The sequence below is a fragment of the Cygnus olor genome, chromosome Z (genome assembly GCF_009769625.2).
Source record: "Cygnus olor isolate bCygOlo1 chromosome Z, bCygOlo1.pri.v2, whole genome shotgun sequence".
Classification (NCBI taxonomy): domain Eukaryota; kingdom Metazoa; phylum Chordata; class Aves; order Anseriformes; family Anatidae; genus Cygnus; species Cygnus olor.
Window position 1 is genome coordinate 29,738,374 of NC_049198.1, and position 18,525 is coordinate 29,756,898.

At 39.1% G+C, this 18,525-nt stretch overlaps 1 protein-coding gene across 3 annotated transcripts in view; it reads right to left on the reverse strand.

The window, feature by feature from the left end:
* The window catches only part of KIAA2026 (KIAA2026 ortholog), a 59,082-nt gene extending 46,038 nt beyond the window's left edge, over positions 1-13,044 (reverse strand). For 2 of the 3 annotated variants that reach the window (XM_040541930.1, XM_040541929.1), the window contains exons 1-3: positions 12,349-13,044; positions 9,597-9,797; positions 1,553-2,985 (exon numbers count right to left, since the gene is read on the reverse strand). In XM_040541930.1, coding sequence (XP_040397864.1) covers positions 1,553-2,985; positions 9,597-9,797; positions 12,349-12,800 — 2,086 coding nt within the window. In that variant the 5' untranslated portion in view covers positions 12,801-13,044. Of the gene's footprint in view, positions 1-1,552; positions 2,986-3,654; positions 3,688-9,596; positions 9,798-12,348 lie in introns of those variants that run through there. The other variant, XM_040541931.1, reaches the window with a different exon arrangement.
* Between the last annotated feature and the right edge of the window lie 5,481 nt (positions 13,045-18,525).

The window sequence follows — 18,525 nt, forward strand, 5'->3', positions numbered from 1 at the left end:
AGCAGTTATCACAGTAAACCTCACCTCTATCAATTAACTTCAAAAGCTCCTTCCAAATATGACATTGTTTTGCTAACGGTAGTAGTCTTTCAAAACATAGTCTATTAAAAAAATAAACATTCCATTTGTTCTCAGGACTGCATAATTCATAGAAAGTAGACTTTTAAGCATACAACATACAATAAGGCCTCCAGTGAAGAAGGTGACATGATTTAAATACTTCCTCAGAAAAAAAAATGGTGCCCCTCCCTTTTTTTCCCCTTACAATAGTTCTCTAAATGAAAAGGCTCTTACCTGCAATTTGGATTGTTACTTATTTTGCTGTCTGTTTTTAAGATGAAAACAGTAATACATTTGGAGAGCTAACAGTCACAAAATTGAATACAAAATACACTACTTTTCCTAAATACTACATATTTGAAAATAAATTGTAACTCTTAAAATTTATGTTTAGATGTGGGCATTGACATTTTCTGGAAGGAGGAATTCATGATTTAGATGGTAAAACAGTTGTTTGGGTATTCCGCACAAATACTTGACATCTAAAATATAACCTGTTTTCTTAGCTTTAAATTTCCACTCAAGCTCTAGCTAAAATGCATTGGCAACAGTTCACTGAATTCTCTTATTCTTTAAGAGATGTTTTTTTTAAGTACAGTTTTTTGCTTTTGTCTCTTTGTTTTACAGCTGAAAACAGTATTTCACCTTCCAGTCTACACTGCTCTGAAACCAGGCCTGTTGCATCCTAAAATACAGTGTTTGAAGCAGTCTGCTAAAACCTTAAACAGGTAGCTTAGACCATGACTCAAGAGGATAGCAGATGAAGCTTTACGGTGACTCACATGACATCAGAAACACAGCAGCTAACAGACAATGTGAACTGACTCAAAAACTTTGTGACTTTACTATTTTAAGATTGTTTTAAAGTTAACTGAAATCTGGACTATGTATCACCCACCCAAAACACTTAACAAGATACTGTCCACATCGGTCATAGAGAATTTATGCAAATAGCATTTTAATCTCAATTGTTTGACTAAGCAGAAATATTATCAGGCCCACAGTCAACGCAGTATTGTTTGGTGACCTAAGACTGCACAGTTCTAGCAGTAACAACTTTAGAATCATGATCTCATGCAATTACTCTACATTTCTCTGTAACTTGGATAAAGTAGTAATATCAGAAAGGGGAAGAACATTGCCAAAATTTACGTGATATAACATAATATAGAATAAGTTGACACTACTCTCTGAAGCTAATCAGATTCATTCTCCTAAATATGTTTTGTAATACACAAACTCTTCCAATGAGTTATGTTCTCTCCAGATAAATTATAGAAACGAATCATGGTTTAATTACCTTACGAGCCTGTTTTATACGCTTGTGTTATTGCATGGAAGCATTCACACTAAAATTAATATCAGAACAACATCACACAATAATGCTGTCCCATTTCACAAAACAAAATACTGACAAATCTGCTAAGAAGGAAAGTTCAAAACAAATCAGTATCCCCCTAATTTTTATTATGGGGAAAAAGTGTCAACTTACCAGACTTGTGCTTCTTGTGTTTTGCTTTCTTTTTGATTATGAACAACTTGTTCTGGATCTCAGATTTGTAAGATTTGAATGGATGAAGATGAACTTCACGCCTTCTTTGCAAATCATCAATTTTTTTCTGTAGATTTTCATTTAGAATATCCTTCAACTTCTTTTTTTTCTTTTTCTTCTTTTTTGCCCGCAACTTACTTATTTTCTTATTTTTTTGAAGTGAGTTCTCCAGCATTGTTTCTTTAGCAGATTTGTGGTAATCTATCTCTTGGTTGTCATTATGAGTGCCATTGACAAGCATCTGGCAAGCTTTCAGCGTGTTCTCTTTGAATGGACTGATCTCAACTGTTACTCTGGCCATTTCAGCACAACTTTGTCCATTCTCTGCAGGCCTTCTTTCTCCTGAACTAAAGTCACCAGCCATGCCAACAATCTCTCCTGAACTAATTAAATTCCTCAAGTTCTCTTTATAACAACCAGTTTTTTTGATGTCACTGACTCCTGAGGTCTTCATTTCACAGTTAATCTTGATCTCTGTAGTGACACTAAAGCTATCTAAACGTTTATCTTTTTCTGGACAGCTAACAGTGGAATCCACACATTTCCCTGCTTCTGTCTTGGAATGAGGTAGCAGCTCTTCTCTACCACCAGAGCTGACATCCCCATTGCTTTTCCTTACATATTCATGTTTTGCTTTCTCCACTTTAATACGTGGCACTCTTTTAACTTTGATGGGAGGAGATGGGAATTCAGGAGCCCGAAAAGGTTTTTGTTTGTAAATCCGAACATCTGCACCACAGAACTGTGGAAAATGAACATAAGCATTCTCCAAGTAGTCATAACCAAGAATTACTTCTCTGCATTCATGGATAGGCTGTCCTAGAACAGCATCCTGAACATCCTTTTGTGTTTCATACACAAAATCACAGAGACCTTTTAGCAGCCACACTTTTTGGTAGAATGGTAGTTCATGAAATGGTTTTTCCTGTAAGGGATTAACTTCTCCAAGGACTTTAAAAAACTGGGGACACAATCCAAGTTTTTCTGCAGAGCTATTAGGATTGTCAGTCTGCCCTACAACATTATACCAGTGTTGAACTTTCTGTCTGAGTGCTGCTTCCCAAGTCCTGTAAGAAAGTGTTGGCCTGCGATGTAACGTAGATCTGCGATGAGGAGGACTTAACAAAGAAGTCATTATTTTAGATAAAAAAGCATTACACTGAGGCATCAGAAGACAACGTTCCAATTCATAGAATACTATTTCAGGTAGGTTTAAAATCTGTTGTGCTAAACAAAGGAAATGACCAATAGCTGGAATCTCCCACATTGTCTCCATCCTTGTAGGTGCTGCTTGAGCTAAAAGTGACTTTTCCCATTCTTCTATTTCTTTCTGACTAGCTTCTTCTGCTTCTTTTCTTTCTTGCTCTCTCATCCTATTAGGAGAAAGTTAACAAAAATTCAGGTTATCAGGTGGATTAAAAGAAACTGGAAGAAAAACAGGTCAGAACAGCATGACAAACACATCTTAAAGTAATAAAGAACACAATACATAAAATTTTCATCTAGTTTTGTATTACACAATGCACCACTGCACCAAAATGGGAAATTATAGACCCTGATTTCTCATCACCACTAGTTTAAAAAGGGGAAAACATAAGAAAAAACTGGTAGATAGCAACAGCTTGGATATGCTGAATTATTTATTCATTTTTCTATTTTTAACATGTATCCCCTTTAGTCCCCACATCTCTCCTTTTTGCCAGGATTCAGTATTACCAAAAACCAGTATTTTACTAGTCACCTACCCATACAAAAATCTCTTAAAACAAATGCCAGATAACTTACTTTCAAATTATTGCCCTGTGGCTTGTGTCATGTCACCTACCTTTTAACTCCCTTCTTCAGTATACAAATATGAATGCCTAACTTAAGTGCTTCATTCAAACACAAGAATGTGAATTTCTCTCCAAGGAATAGCCTTGTTACTAGTTTGTGTGCAATGGTGGTCAAAAAGGAAACAAATATTAGGATGCATGAAGAATGTGATGGAAAATAACACTAGAAATAAAACATCATTACATTATTAAATGGTTTGCCCTCACCTGAAAAACTGTATTCAGTTCTGGTCCCCCTATCTAAAAAAGGATAGAGCAGAAATAGTGGGTATTCAGAAAAAGAGGTTATCGGTAATCAGAGTCCCATAAAACTTCTGAAAAATCTCGGACTCTATACAAAACACTAGCAAGAGGAAACATGATAGCAATATACAAAACTAATATGAAAAGACTAATTGAGCACTTCTATTTACTTTTATTTGCAAATTCATCATGACATTCAAAAGCAACAAGTTTAAGAGGAAAAAATGCTGCCACTTCAGATAGTAAGCTAAAGGTAATTAACTTACTAGAACACAGGATATGTTAATTTAGTTCCAAAGTGACAAATAGGACATCCACATTAATTGTAACAGTATCAAGGATTACTAGTAATAGGAGGAATTTTACTTCCGTGTTTAAATTGTAAACAAACATTTTTGCCCCAAGGCATGACCAGAGCAGATAGGATTAGCATACATCTGTACTTACAGGATATTTTTTTTCAGAGCTATTCCAAAACTTCTCATATCTTTTCCTCTAAAGCTTCTATCACTGTCCACTGCTAGAAATAGTCACCTATGCATATTACTGATGTGAACTAATACTGGAATTCACGTCCTCATTTCCAGATTGCTAACCTCCAATTACTTCTCTTCATAGGTAAGTATCAAATAAATGTCATGTAACCATTTAAAGCAGCAACGCTTTCCAAATTCAGCCAAAGAATCATGGTATATTAAAATCTTTCTTTTGATGTGAACCTACCAGTGGTTTTGTAGCATGAAGAATAAGCATATTCTCATTCAAAGTAATATCTAAACATGTCAATCTCAAGTAGTGTGACAAAACTAGTTTGGTCCACATTTTGATATCATGCAGGAGAAATATGCCATGACCACAAACTATAAAAATTTGCATCCTCTGTGTGTTTAAAGTGACATATAACAGAAAGATTCCACTAACAGTTTTATCTACTACAAATAATTAAATTTCAAGTGACTTGTTACCAAAACTTGGTCAGAAATTTTTAATACCAATTATGTGCATCCCTGTTGTTTATGTACCAACCAAATGCTTAAGACAGATTCACGTAAAAAAAAATTAAAATGCAAATAGGTCAGTAAATTCCCAGCTTCACTCTCCCAATACATTACTAATCAAACTATATAACTACTGGTATCTAAAGGCAAAATCCCACTTTGCAGTACTGATTTAAAAATATAATGAATGTGACCTAAAGACAGAAATCTCACTTGCCATTTTAGGTGTATAAACGAGTAAAGTCAACAATACTACTTGCATTGGTAAAGTGAGCACCTTAAAAAAAAGGGGGGCGAAGGGGGAGAGAGAAAAAAACATTTGATATTTAGCAGGATAAACATCCTTACATTGAAAAATCCTCTGGACAAACATTTGGCTTTTATGCTGACAGCAATTATTAATAAACTGTTGTTTCCTACTTTTATTTACATTTATCAGGAATATGTTTGCAGACTTACACTGTGTTTATAATAACAACACAAACCATCCTAAGGTCAGGCTGACATTTCCAGATGAACAGAAGACAAAATATTCTTGGAACACATCTGCAGCAGTTGTTTTGCAGCTCTTGAGTGGATAAAAGCATAGTACCTGACCTTAAAACTCAGCAGTCATGCTCCCTAAGCAGAGGGATTACCTATAACAGAGTCCAGATACAACTCCCCACATTTCTTACCATTTTCTACCTTAAGTCAGCGGACACATCTCAACAGCTAATTAATTCTCACCTGCAACAAATTTCATTTGGATGTGAAAGGAGGCAAGATTATAGATACACTTTTTCCCAACTTACTCCTAAAACCACTAAGAGGTTGAATCATTTTTCATAACTCTCTTTTCAGTTATGAATCCATGTTATTTGTCTGACAGCTCCAAACACGGTAAACGTACTGCTTTATGCTAAAAGGTAACGCATTCAAACTTGGATGGCAAGGTACAGGAAGTTGTTTTAATTCTACAATAATTAGTTTCTCCAAACATTCTTTTAAAAAACAAACTAGTAAACTAAAAGCAAAATAGTAATATTAGGCATTATTCTAAATTAAATTAACATTTAATGGTTAGGAGGATGCAAATATGGGGATGCCTTTGTTACTTTAATTCTACACTCGTGAAGTCTTCCATCACATTATCACATATTCAGTATTTTTCCACAGGACCCAGTTCATTCCTTGCTCACAACATCCTCATAAAAGGCAAAATTGAGACTGTATAAGTACACCTAATTCAAAGATTTACTAATTTAAATGGTTGACCTGCAACCTAAATTGCATTCTTCAAATGTTTTAGCAAACGTGTGAAACAAGGACCACATTTTCAGAGGTCATAAAGACAATGAGGTGCCTCATATAATTTTCAACAATCCAAAGCCAAACAGAAACTTAATTCCCATTGAAATAAACCAGTTTACTTTCTATTATTCACTAGGGTTTTTAAACTATTTCAGTAAGAATCCATACCTATGCTTTGGTATGTAAGTGCCCCTCAAGAGGCAGGCATTTCCAATTATATAGTAATTCCTCAATTATTGTTACATAATATGTAAGTCAGTATCTGTATTAATATGCTACTAAAGTATCATGTAACTAAGCAGCTGAGTAGAACCTCAGAGAAATGTAACTAATAATTCAAAGAAGATATTTGATATTGTGATCATTAGAACATTTTACCAAAAAGATAGCTCCTAAGTAAGATTGACAAGAAAACTAAATCAGATATTTTTATAATTGTACTTGGAAAAAAAGTGCTTTTACTGCCATATAGAAACTACCAGCTGCAAAAAACAGTGAAATGCAAAGGCAACTTCTAAGTTGGATCTACCATGATAAATATATCAACTGGGGGAGGTTATAAATAAATAAATAAACAAACAAACTGTGCAAGAAATGGATAGACAACAAGAAAGAAAAAAATTATCTACAAAGTATACTTACATAAGAAATAACAAAAAGATTCAGAGCAGGATCTCTACAAAATTAACTACAGAAAAGAACAGAAGAATCACACTTTGGGATATTCTTCCAAAACATGCAACTGAAGAAAAGCTTGTTATATAAAAAAAACACAACCCAGCAACAACAACAGAAACCATCATAAGATTCCTGTGCCTTATGAGAGGAAGTATCTAAAGCAAAGGATTATATATTAATATGGACCTCAATTGACAATTTCTTTAGCAACATGGCTGAATTCTCTAGCAAGGCTCCAGCATTAGCAACCTTGCTCACCTGGGGCTAGATGTATGTAACTCAGGCAGCTAAATAGTCTAAGCTATTTAGCTAATAAGATGCTTATTAGCTAAAAAGCATGTGTATGCTGACAAGTCAGCTGCATAGCCAGAAAGTAAGTACTTTTTTTGTATGCCAAACTGCCCACTTTCAAACGGGGTAAACAACAGGTGTTCCTGTCCAAACACAACCAATTTGCCAACACACAAACAAGTTATACTACCACATTACAGACAATATTATGGGAAAAAATTATCAGCACATGAAGACTGGGAGGAAAGAAAAGTCCAGTACATTAGAAATTAAAAACTTAAATGCTTCACCCACCTGAGTTGAGCATCACATTCATTCATAATTATACTCAGACATGGGATAGCCTATATTACAGCAATGGATTTGGACATTCAATTTTTTAGGAACTGTGATAAAAGACTCAATGAAACAATCAATACTAATAATCAATAAAATAAACTGTATCCAAACAAGTAGTGCTTTACTTCTAAGAATATAGTTTACACCATAAATATTACTGTAATACATTAAAACAATTATAAATTCTTCATTAACATTTTGTGGCCTGAAGAACAGGTGGATAATTGTTCATTATCACATATTTTTGCTTAAGTTTTCATTGCTAATTTATGACAAGCTTTAAGTAGCTGAAAATAACTTCAGCTCAGCAAACTTCAACTTCATTACAAAAAACGAAGAGAGACTGAAAGGCAAATTCAGTAAGAAAATGGGCACCTGCCAACCAACGAATTCTGTAGCTCTATGGAATGCTGGCATGGGTTAACTAGAAGGAAGGCACTGAAAACTCCAGTAAGCTACCCAAGGCTGCAATCTTGCATGCTGTTTTGAAAAGTACCTGTTCTGTACTAACCTTTGTGTATCAGATTTCTAAAAAATAAACCGATTAACCGTTTTTTCCTTATAACAGATAAATATATTCAACATGATCCATTATTTTATCAATAATCCAAAATAAGCTTAGGAAGTTGCAATACATTTTTGAAGGAAAACAGTGTCTCACCTTAGTGTTGCAAGAATGTGCATCTGTATATATAAAATACTAAGGAAAATTGCGCATGTTGTCAATAGTACATGGATATAAATGATGTACTGCTAATTTTATAGGCCTTACAATTTCCAAATCTTTTTTCATAAAACACTTTCACAATGTACTTGCTGAACACCTGCATTATGGTGAGCATTATGGTGAGCTGAGAAGCAACTGGTACAGAGAGGTGTAAGTAACTACAGGGTCAATCTGTTAGTAAATAAGAAAAAAAATGAAAAGATATCCAAAGCATGATTATTTGAGTATATCAATATAGTCCAAGTAATATCCAACCAGTATTTACTGACACATTGTTTTTACTTACTAGTAAGTGTCATAGTGCAAAATCATAAGGCATAAGGAGGCAAGCTAGTTATGAACTTCTGCTCTTGTAGAAGATTCTGTAAGATCAGTGCCATGGAGCATCCTTCCCACAGGATCTGGGACTTTTGAGTATATTCAGATCCATGGATGTAACCAGTAATTATTACAGTTTTGTAGGAATGTGCTTAAAACAGGTGTATGAAAGGAAAAAAATTAAGTAGATAGGTTCTATTGACTGTATGGATTAACTAAAATCCTATCAGGATGTCCTCTTTCATTGCTGTGTGACCAAATTCAGATATCTTGAACACTAAGTTGAACACAGCTCACAGGAACTCTACCAGAAAAATAACAACCCTAGTGATCTTTGCTTTTCACAAAGCATGAGGTAGATTAGAAGAAAGACATTATCGTATCTAGGAAAGAAGTACTGTCTCACACTCAACTCAGCCAAACTGTATTGCTTCAAATCTGTTGAAAATGATGATTGCCTGCAAAATGAGAGTGTGTTGGTTATATATGGGAAAAATCTCTAAAACTATAAAGTTTGAAAAAGTTGGAAGCATTTTGCTTCCTAAAGCTAATAGTTATCACACTCCGCATTCAGAAACAGTCCGTCAAATTACTATTAAGGTATACACATTTATGAGCTTCATTTTCTCAAAGTGAAGCACATCACAAACAACATTACCCACTGCCTGAATTACATACCTCTTAAATTTAAGAGATTTGAAAACTGCAAAATCCCACTGAGTTTACTATGTACACACTGTAAATTTGTTACCTAACTGGCAAGGTGAAGTGCCACATTGGTGAGATAACAGGAACGGCACTTGCAAAGATAATTTGCCTCCAGCTATCAGAGGGAAGCACTGACAAGCATAACTACGGTCTAGTTCTGTGATCATTTTGGTAGTTTTTAATCTAATTTTTGCATGTAAAACAGCTGAAGAAGTACAATAAATCACGACTGAGCTAACCAGAAATATTGCTGTGGATGCTTTCAGTTACTATTTAAAGTATCAAAATCTGAAAATAATAGCACCCTTAAAGATTATATTATAGCACCTTTAAAGATTATTTTGCTTTATTATTTTTTTCAACAAGGTGATAAACCAAAAACAAATTCCTTTATTTGTGGATGCATTGTGCTGAAGTCTGGGTTCATTCATGAATTAAAGACAAAGAACATTACAAAGTTTAGTGATGTAAAGGAGCCTTGAGGAGCTACCTCTGTTAGAGAATTAAGATGATATAGCTATTTCAAGACAGAACAAAATAGTTTTCCCTTTTACCTTTTTTCTTCTTTTGCTCTCAGCTGTTCCTCTTGCCTTAGAACCTGAACCATCACAGACTCGAACACGCCCGCTGACAAGCCTACTAAATTGCGAGGTGTGGAACGACGTCTTGTTGAAGTGCATGGTGTTCCTTTCTCATCTTCCTGCCCATAGCATCCTCTAGATGTTACTGCTATTGATGTTTTCTCTCTTAAATGCCTACAAGAGAAATACAAGTGAATTCACAATTACAGTTTCCCTTACCAACCGTACTTCAACGTCATCCATAGATCAAACATATTTACTCAGGACTAAAACAGTTATTGTTCACCTGCCATTCACTAGAGTTGCCATTTTTTGGCTTTGAAAATTCCTTTATGAAATTGTAAAACTTAAAACAAATAAATTAACAAGACGTTTTCGTATCTGTTAAGAATGATGGATACCTATCTCAATTAACCAAATATTACTTGAAAATTGAATTTCCCACTTCAAGCCATGAATATTTGGAAAGAAAATACTTCCGCAAGACTTGAGATAAGAAACTAGAACTTTCAGAAGATACCTAAAAATACTGAGGAAAATGTATGCATTCATTGTTGTTGTTTTGTTTAAACAGTTTATTTCAATTGGAAAATTTAAAGATGTAGGCCACAGCACCACAAAGTTGGTTCTGCAATTATGTTTCATCTTATACAATGTTTCAAATTACAGCAGCACAGCCATTATGAGAAGTGACACTACCACATAGTCTCTGAAAACAGGATGGAAAAAAATAAAGTAAAATCCACCCCCAAAATCAACCTCCCCTCTGAGGTAATTTTCTGTGGTTTGTAATATCTGAGAATCATACAATCGACATTACTGCAGTTAAAGAACATTGAGTGAAACACTGATCTGAAAGGAAGCAAAGATGATCATTACAAGAACTACTTCTTGTATTTCATTTTACAAATAAACTAATTCTGTTAAACAAATCTGTCTGATACAAAATTTAAAAGAACTTTGAGACTTCTAGATTCCATAATCCTTTCCATTTCCTACAGTTCTTAGAGACCTTTTCCAAGCTAGTACACACAGACATTTAAAAAAAAAAAGCACTCCTTACGAATCCCTGAAATGTTAATAGAAGATTCACTATATATCAAGGTAGAATAACCTTCAGGCTGTTTAATATTTCTTGTTGATTAGAACAAAAGAATGTGCCTTTGTGAAAGAATGACAACAGCAATTTTCTTTTAGTAAATATACATATTGCTATTTGACGGCACGTCACATAAATTGACTTATGCGATTTCTAATAAAAAGGCACTGAGCACTCTCATGTCCTATCAAGTCCAGTAAGTATTCATTCAACAAAGGCTTCCACAAAACACCCTTCACTTCAGTACAGCTGAGACACTGCCATCATGCAACACAGAAATGAACTTGGGGCGAATCTTTCAAGCTCTGCTTGATTAGCTATTTATTTTCCAGCAGTAATTCCTTTAAGCAAGGATTTATTTATTTATTTAAAAATTGATATTGCTAATTTTCTCAAGTAAAACTTCACATCCTATCAGAGGTTCAGCTCTTCCCATCTACTCCCAAATTGTCCCAAAGCTACTGTTATGCAAAAGCATGGTGGCTTATACACCAGCACAGTACATGTTCACAGAGTCTTATTCAATTGAGTTCTGCACAGTACTCAAGTGTTCCCACTGTACAGACAAGCTTCTTCTTACCAGCTGGCAGCAAAGCTCTGTGTTGCTAGCAAGTTTAAGCTTGATGGACGTGGACAGCTTTATGTATTTCCTAACACCATTCCTTCTTGTTCACCTTCACCCTCTCCCAAAAAAAAAAAAAACATCTCAGCTTTAATGTGAGAAACATTAAGTCACATGCAAGACTACTGGACCTTTCACTGTAAGAAGCCACCATATTTTTAATGAGACTGAGCTATGCTTATGTCAAATTCAAGAGAAAACGTGTATTTCAGTTGTGACTTTAATTGGGCTTTGTACAATATGGCTTGAAAACCTTCCATGGTCAGCTGCTTTGGCTGAGAAACAAGCTCCTGCCAAGCATTTATGCTTAAACATATCACAATTTCCATTTTGCCATGTAAGCCTGTAACTACAGTATGCCAGGTGTTACCTTCTGTTTTATCGTGTATATTTCCAAAATACATTCTGACACTAAATTATCTATCTCAAAGGAAGCGCTTCAGCTCAGCATTTTATTCTTATTCAAAGGCAGTAAGAAATTCACAGACTACAGTAACTATATAAAATGTATCATCTACTTTAAACTGAGAAGGGTATTAATTTTAAAGAGACAGTCATACAGAATTTGGGCAGCGTCAGTTGCTTTTACCAGCATAAAGGAAAGAAAGAAGCATTTGACATCTTGTCCAAACAACTGTGTCTCCATAGTCTTAAAAGGCTTCTTTCAGAAGTAAAATCTTAGGCAGGAAATGCTAACCCCTATTTTGCATTTCAGTATGTCCAGCTTTGGTGTTTCCAAAACATTTTTAATATTTGAATGGTCCCAGTAGGCTCCACTCCTCTTTGTAGAAGTGCTGAAAGCTTGAATGTTTGATCCTACCGGGAACCATTCAAATGTTTTTTGATTTTTTTTAAAATAAGCGATTCAAATAGTATTTTTTTTTTACATAAAGAGAAACAGAAGGTTATGTTCTACCAAAAAAAAAAAAAAATCACCATACCCTCCTGTTCTACTTTATGCAAACGGCATATACCAGAGCCGCTATAGAGTTTTCTACACCTACCGGGACAGCAGCGCCAGTTTCTGTTCCAGCATCATCTCCAGCTTCTGGGCCTGTTTGGAGAGCCAGTGATCCACTCCATGCAGCCGGTAACATGTCTCTAGCATGAGCCGGAAGTCACCCACGAAATCTGCTATCCCTGCGTACTGCCCACCGAGGAATTTCTCTTCCATCTTCAGCAGCCACATTCCAGCCGGTGGAAAGGAGTGACTGCTACAAGGACCCGCGAGGGAGCCACCCGCTCCTTCCTCCTTTATGGACGCCTGATCCGCGAGCGGCTTTAAAAACGGTGCTGTCAGCGGCCGGTACTTCTCCAGGAGGAACTCGCGCAGGATGCGGTACCCCTGCTGCAGCTCGGGGCTCAGGCTCTGCTCCCAGCCGCTGCCCAGGCTCTTCCCTCCCGCACCGTCTCCATCCTCGCCCTGCTCCTCGGCGGCGGGCCGCTCCGGGTCCATGTCTCCCGCTCCTCTCACGCACGGGGCCTGGGCGGCTGCGGCGGGGCGGGCCGACAGCGCCGGGCCGGCTCCGGGGGGCAGCTAGGGGCCGCCGGCCGGGCGGAGGGGCGGCATGGGCCTCACCGAGGCACCGAGACGCGCGTCAGGCCCTCGCCACGCTCCCCCACGGCGGCGGCGGCCTCAGCCCTGCCCCCAGCCGCGGCCGGGCGGCGGCAGCAGGAGGAGGAGGAGGGGACGGGGGGGGGGTGGGGGGAGGCCTCCCCCTGCCCTGCCCGGACCCGCGCACGGCCCCGCCCGGCGGCCGCTCCCTCGCCCTCGGCGGCCGCCCCCGCCCGCCCCGAGGGGGCTCCCCCGGCCCCGCCCCGCGCTGAGTGAGGAGAGGCCGCGCGCGCAGCGCCGGCAGTTAACGGCCCCGCGCGGCCGTTGGGGGGGGACGGGGGGGGGGGGGAGGGGGGCGAGAGAAAGGGACGCTGCGCCTCGCCTAGCGCGCATGCGCAACCAGCCGCAAAAGGGGGGGGATGTGTTATGGGCGCCAGGTGAGGTGGCGTCATCAGAGGGCGACCGCGCGCGGCTGCGGTTGGTGCGCGTGCTCGCGCCGGGTGGGCGGGTCACGGCCTGTGGCGATGGCTTGGCGCAGGGGCGTCGCCGTTGCGCTGGGTTTGCAGCCTCGGGCTCTGCCAGAAGTTGCAGCTTCCCGAGCGAGCGGTGTGCAGAGACGCCCTCTGAGGACGGCTCCCCCCCCCAGCGCGTGTTCCGAGTTAACGTTGTGCGTGTTTCATTAAAGGTGTGTCGCTGCTGTTGTGAGCTGGAGTTTGTAAAAGCATTCGGTTCCAAGTGTCGAAGTACTTGAAGAGATGCTGTGTGAAACAGCTGCGGCTTCAGGAACAGAGACTGCTAGAAACAGTAAATGGAAAGATGGAACTCTCCCTAGGGTCCGGTTGCTGTGCCGGGAGCTGGGGGTCGGCGTCTTCTCGCAGATAACCAGTGACAGGTATAGAGGGAATGACCTCAAGTTGTGCCAGGGGAGGTTTAGGTTGGAAATTAGGACACATTTCTTCTCGGAAAGAGCAGTCAGGCGCTGGAGCAGGTTGCCCAGGGAGGTGGTGAGTCACCATCCCTGGGGGTGTTTAAGGAAAGGTTTGGATGTTGTGGTTAGGGACATGGTTTAGTGGGTGACATTGGTGGTAGGGGCGTGGTTGGACCAGATGATCCTTGAGGTCTTTTCCAACCTCAGTGAGTATATGATTCTATGATCTTCATATTCGCCCTTAGACACTTTCCAGTCCTACTCCACCACAACGATGGGCAGCGACTTACTGAGGAACATTGCCTGGGCTCCAGAGGGCCCTGCAGTATTGTTATCAAGTGTCTGTGAGAAACGTACTGTACTCACAGTTTCAGGATAATCTCCTCTAGCATACATGGTTATGTGAAAAGCGTAGGCTACCTTGTTATGAGAGAAAATGACTGCACAAAAATTAAAAAAAAAATCAAGGATGTTTATTGTGTGCAGCCCACTGCACCTTTAGGGCATTACTGTCTTCTCCGAATGGTAACTTTCTGCAGAGATCATTGCAGAAACCATGGTCATGACACACTCTTGACAGGAATAGATCATGCTATATGACAAAGTAATGCAGCACCATTCCTCTATCATTATTGCCCTTTCCATTCTAAGGACACCAAGAAATTTCCCTCTGTTCACCCCTGTTTGGTCAGAGCCAGCTTTCGTAAGTGCTCCTGTCAGGCTGTTTTTCTAGAAGGACTGAAGCAGTAGGTATAGCAGCCAGCTCACGCTGATGTACTTTCCATGCAGGTTTAGGCTACAGGATGGGACTTTGGGGCTGAGAAGATGAGCAAAAGCCCCCTCTAGCTTTGTTTTCCAACCGTAGTCTGTGAAGCTCTGGTACAACCCGTGCACTGAGGTTGATTTGCCTAGGTCCTTCCATCTCTCCTGATCACTTATGGAAGCTGATATTACAGCTATGTAGCTTTATCCTCCAAAACCTCTTGAATTAAAAACTTGAAAGGAATGAGATCAGACACCCCCAAATTCAGGAAGTGGTAGTGGAGCTGAGGCAGTGGTGTACCTCCAACATGGAGGGCGATGCAGTGACCCTGATGAGAAGACCCTTTTTCATCAAGCAGTTAGCAATCCACAGATCAGGTAAGGTGAGCGTAGCCATGCACAGCGCCGTGTTGGGGCCTGCATTGCGCTGTGCGTTTCCCATCGCCTGAGGATAAACCCAGACAGCCCATTGTGAGAATGTACTTTGTACCAGCTGCTATGCCACCTGCATGGCCGTGCCTTTGTCTAAAACTGCAGCAACAAGTTCCCATGCCAGTATCTTGTTTCAGAACAGAAACGCTGTATAGATATTTTCTTGTAAGAAAATCCTGTTATAACCTGGATAACCAAATAAGGAGTAACTCTTCCACAGACAGGGCCTGCGTGGTGTGATGTGCTCTAACTGGGAGCCCATTTGGGGCTACCCTAATCACAGTTCCCAGCATGTGAAGTGCTGCAAGATTACTGTTCTCTATTGCTTTATAGTGTTAACTGTAATAAATATCATAATGGACCAGCGTGTCCCAGTGAAAAATGGAGAGAATGCTGTTTTATGTTTTCTCTGATAACTTGGTAAGAGTGCTCAGCACGTCTAGTTCCCACTCCAAGCTGCAGGTGCAGGGTCAACATCACAAGGACAGAAGTGGTGGAGGTCTTCCGGCAAGATATACGGAGATTAAATCAACTGCAAAAAAATAAAGTATGGGATTTATGAATCATGTTCCTCTTGTTAGGGTACTGTGTGACTGCACCCCCTGTTAGCGAGGGCTCTGCCCTTTGTGCCTTGCAGTGTCTCGACTCCTGTCTAATGTTCTGCTGTGGAGCTGCCACTCCTGCTGCTCACTGGCTCTTGCATTATACCAACCTATATCCTCTTGCGATTGCCCAAAGTGTGGCAGATGCACTCCAAAAGGCTACTTTCTTCCTGACTTGATAATGCCTTCACAAAGACTAGAAGTAAAGCTAATGGAGATAAATTTGTCTAGAGATAAAGTGAATTTGACTTGTTTCTGGTAATCAGTGATCATCTCTCCAGCTGCAAAAAACATCTCAGTGCCCAGGTGCCTATAATGATTTCTTTGAGGTGGCTCTCTGTCTTAATGAAATAAGAAACAATTGTTAGGCTAAGGAATATGCATCTTTGTGTTGGGAAGAGAGACTGTAATGAACTACAAACTCAGTATTTTCCACTTTTGTTTGTTTGTTTGTTTTTGTATTCCTACAAGTTATGAATTTTCATTCAATGCTTCTCCTCTCAAAGTGTTTGGTAGGTCTCTCCTGGGAGTAAGGACTGAGACAGAATTGGGTGGTTATATCATATTCTCTGTGTCTAAGTAAATAAGAGCAGTTTTTTTCAATGTATGTTTAGCTTTCAACTTTGTAAGTTGTTTTTTTTTTTTTTGGTTGGTTGGTTGTTTTTTTGTTTTGTTTTGTTTTTGGATTTGAAGAAGGGCTTTTTTGCCTGGAAGCTCCTTTATACATTCTCCAACAATACCAGGTAACCTAATAAAAGTTATTGCTCTTAGCTACACATTTGGCCTTGCCTTCAGGCTGTGAGAACTTGTAGTCAGAATTTCACATTTAATTCATGAACAAATACCGTGCCACAACAAGTAATTTTCTCCATTTGTGGTGTGATAACATCTCAACCATAGTCAGGTATCACTTAGAAAACTGATATTTAGTCTTTGGTGGTGAGTGAAATATAAATATCAAGATTACACTCTGAGGTTAAATTGGCAGTAAAGAATGGAGGCAGATTAAGGAAGCAGAGATCACAAATCAGGATAGTACCCTTTATTGGGAACAGTGACTTTTATAACCAAAACCATTTAAAAGAGAAATTTTTCAAAGTAAGCAATCATAGTAGGATAAAAGAGTGACAAAGTGTCCAGTTCTGTGTCCAGTTCTGGGCTCCCCGGTACAAAAAAAGACAGGGATCTCCTGGAAAGAGTCCAGCGGAGGGCCACAAAGATGATACGGGGCCTGGAGCATCTTCCCTGTGAGGAAAGGCTGAGAGACCTGGGTCTGTTCAGCCTTGAGAAGAGAAGACTGAGAGGGGATCTTATCAGTGTTTACCAGTATCTTAAGTGTGGGAGACAGAGAGATTTGGCCAATCTCTTTTCAGTGGTTTGTGGGGACAGGACAAGGAGCAATGGCCAAAAAATGGATCACAAGATGTTCCACACCAACATGAGAAAGAACGTCTTCATGGTGAGGGTAACGGAGCACTGGAACAGGCTGCCCAGGGTGGTTGTTGAGTCTCCTTCTCTGGAGATATTCAAGACCCATCTGGATGCCTACCTGGGCAACCTGCTCTGGGGAACCTGCTTTGGCAAGGGGGTTGGACCCAATGATCTCTGGAGGTCCCTTCCAACCCCTACAATTCTGTGATTCTGTGAAAAGCTGTCTGAAATGAATTATACTGGAGAACAGATTATAGTATCTACCCATAACAACTTTAATGTGTTGTTTTTGTCTTCTGTAATTAAAAATATATTGCATTCAAAGAATTGCAAAATAGACAATCAATGCACTTGAAAATCTTGCCACATGAGTGCACTGTTGTATAAAAACTGCACCCTCTGTCTACTTTAAGTTAGACTTGGAACTCCATTTCCAGCAAAAGCAAACAAAAACTGTAGAAAATACGTAACAGTGATAAAATGGAGTTGTGTTTTGCCACATCCAGTATTAAGAATAGGGGCTATCACCCACATAACAGAAAATAACATAGTTCAGAATAAATATAGTTGAACACTTAATAACACTTAATAACACTTATAAATTGAACACTTGAAGAGGCTGTATACTGATTTCTTTCCAAAACATCCCAATTATATATACAATTTTTGTGATATATTGTGATGTAGATTTACATAATTCTAACAATTAAAAAAAATGAAAATGTGACTTTGGATGATCTGTAAAAGACAGAATGGCACACTAAATGAGTCCATCTACCTTCATGCATACAAAGATGGCAAGAACATTTGCAGTTGCAGTGTTATCCACAGTGCATGAAGTTGTTATGGAAAAGTTCAGATATTCGGTGGATAAAGGTATACTATAAAAGGGAGAAATGTCATATGTGCTTGGGAAGGAATAATCTTCCATACACAGTTCACAAAGGATAGGATAATCTTGCAAAGGAACAGAGGCAACTATCAGACGTGACCATATTCCCTACCTGTGGTATAACTGTTGGGTAAGGGAACCGTAGCAGGTCAGGTAGGTCAAACTCAGGGATCTGAATTTAAGAGAGCATTTTAGGCAGAGTGTGAAAGGATCCACAACTTCTATAGACACCTACTGACAGTGTATATACTTGGTCTCTTTAGAAATAAGGGCAATTCCTGCAAGTTGATTTGGGTGTTATCACAAAGATTTATTGTGCACCCTAAGCTGATATTTTGCTTTCAGATTTGGTCTCAAACTGAATGAACATCTAGTGGCTACAAATATTGTACAATATGATGAATTGCAAGACACATACAAAAAAGTTTTAACTCCCTAATTTACTTGCTGGCATTGTCTGTCTTTAATAACAGAAAATACATACACTCTCACAGATTTATACATAATTATCAGAAAATATGTGAAATAGTTTATAAAAACTACCCCAAACCTTGTGAATTCACAGGCTCTCTCCAGCTC